Source organism: Plasmodium vivax, genomic scaffold, assembly GCF_000002415.2.
Source record: "Plasmodium vivax scf_7005 genomic scaffold, whole genome shotgun sequence".
NCBI classification, from domain to species: Eukaryota; Apicomplexa; class Aconoidasida; order Haemosporida; family Plasmodiidae; genus Plasmodium; species Plasmodium vivax.
The window spans coordinates 1-2,426 of record NW_001850041.1 but is presented as its reverse complement, the minus strand read 5'-3'; the positions used below and the strand labels follow the sequence as shown (position 1 = coordinate 2,426).

General features: G+C 45.7%; 1 protein-coding gene across 1 annotated transcript; it reads left to right on the top strand.

Annotated features, from left to right (window-relative positions):
* Nucleotides 1-50: 50 nt before the first annotated feature.
* PVX_198290 (RNA helicase, putative) lies at nt 51-2,299 on the top strand (the record flags this gene model as incomplete). The annotated part of the gene is made up of 3 exons (XM_001612383.1): nt 51-101; nt 232-1,736; nt 2,260-2,299. The coding sequence occupies 3 exons, from the start codon at nt 51-53 to the stop codon at nt 2,297-2,299; spliced, it is 1,596 nt and encodes a 531-aa protein (XP_001612433.1).
* Between the last annotated feature and the right edge of the window lie 127 nt (nt 2,300-2,426).

Genomic DNA, 2,426 nt, shown 5'->3' with positions numbered 1-2,426 from the left:
TGGCTGGCACTAGAAGGCACAGTCGAGGCTGATCAGCGGGTTTAAACTCAATGGTGATGGTGATGATGACCGGTACGCGTAGAATCGAGACCGAGGAGAGGGTTAGGGATAGGCTTACCTTCGAACCGCGGGCCCTCTAGACTCGAGCGGCCGCCACTGTGCTGGATATCTGCAGAATTGTCTTGACCCTTCACCATGAAAAAGTCAAATGGGAAAAGGGACCCCAAGAAGAGCGCCGCTGGTAGTGAACCCGCCCTCGAAATTGACAGCCGAGGGGAGGACACCCATAAGGGGTTCAAAAGGAGGAAAAAAAAAAGAGGGAGAAAAAAAAAAAGACCAAAAAGTGGCCCCACGGGAGGTAATGAGGAGGGTGTTTCCAACGATCAGGCCGTACGCTCTGCCAACCCGACCGCTTCCCCCACCACCGCTGACCGCACAAAGGGGGAGAGCCCCAAAAGGGAAAAATTCGACATACAAAAGGTTATCCAAAATGAGGAGCACTTCCAACGCGCGGACGAAGTGAAGTACAAGGTGCACTACGCCAGGTGGAACCTGAGGGGAAAAATAAACCTCCTGTACAGCATAATGAAATCTTTACATGACGCCAATTTCTGGAAGCCAACAGAAATACAGAAGCAGACCCTTGAGCACTCCATAAACTTTAAGAAGGACGTAATCGTAGTGTCCAAAACGGGAACGGGAAAAACGCTAACCTTCTGCATACCCATATTAAACAATATAGTAAAAAATAAATTAAGGGAATACAGAAAAAGGGGAAGTTGCGTTCCCAAACTTAGGTGCATCATACTAGTCCCCACAAGAGAACTAGCCATTCAAATTTTAAGCCACTTCAGCAACATAAATAAGTACACCCACATTTACATCGCAACAATCATTGGAGGATTAAATCTTAACAAACAGAAAAGAATTATTTCCAACAAACCAGAAATCTTAGTTTGCACCCCGGGAAGATTGAAGTACTTTTTACTCCTAAATGATAAGATAAGCTATTTGGATAAAATGAAACACGTCAGATATTTTGCATGCGACGAAATTGATAAGATGATAGAAACGTCTTTCATGAGGGACATCAATTTGATTGCCAAGCATTTGTACAAGTCCGTGGGGGAGAAGAAAAAATTTATTCAAACGTTTCTCCTTTCCGCTACTCTAGGGTTGTCAGTCCATCTGCAAAATGAACATCTGGCCAAACTGTTAAATTGTGTTACGATTAGGAAAGAACAATCTTGCATCATCAATTTGGCTGATGCCCATTTGGAAGGCGACTCCTCCCGGGAAGGCGGAGGCAGCATCCTCCCCGATGGACTTTCCCTCAGTATGGTCAAATGCGAAAGGAAAAAGGTCCTACAAAAACTTTTTTACCTTCTCAAGCTGTATTTCCTGAGCGGTTCAGCGGGCCACTCCCCAGATGACCCCAACCAGTTAAACCGCAACAGTGACAGTGCTGAACATGGGCAGGTAAAAAAAATAGTCATCTTTGTAAACACCATCAAGGAAACGAAGGAGCTGAATAGCATATTTAGATTCTTATTCTTCGACCAAGGGGTAGAGTCATCTGTGCCAAAAAAATACCGTTGCGACTTGTCGCTAAAGGAACGGATAAACATTTTCTCTATACACTCCAAACAGTCTCTCAAGGAGCGCATGCAAAGCATTTCTAAATTTTCTCAATCGATTAACCATTCCGTTCTCTTCTGCACGGATGTGCTAAGCAGGTGAAGGGTACTGGATCCGAGCTCGGTACCAAGCTTAACTAGCCAGCTTGGGTCTCCCTATAGTGAGTCGTATTAATTTCGATAAGCCAGTAAGCAGTGGGTTCTCTAGTTAGCCAGAGAGCTCTGCTTATATAGACCTCCCACCGTACACGCCTACCGCCCATTTGCGTCAATGGGGCGGAGTTGTTACGACATTTTGGAAAGTCCCGTTGATTTTGGTGCCAAAACAAACTCCCATTGACGTCAATGGGGTGGAGACTTGGAAATCCCCGTGAGTCAAACCGCTATCCACGCCCATTGATGTACTGCCAAAACCGCATCACCATGGTAATAGCGATGACTAATACGTAGATGTACTGCCAAGTAGGAAAGTCCCATAAGGTCATGTACTGGGCATAATGCCAGGCGGGCCATTTACCGTCATTGACGTCAATAGGGGGCGTACTTGGCATATGATACACTTGATGTACTGCCAAGTGGGCAGTTTACCGTAAATACTCCACCCATTGACGTCAATGGAAAGTCCCTATTGGCGTTACTATGGGAACATACGTCATTATTGACGTCAATGGGCGGGGGTCGTTGGGCGGTCAGCCAGGCGGGCCATTTACCGTAAGTTATGTAACGCGGAACTCCATATATGGGCTATGAACTAATGACCCCGTAATTGATTACTATTAATAACTAGTC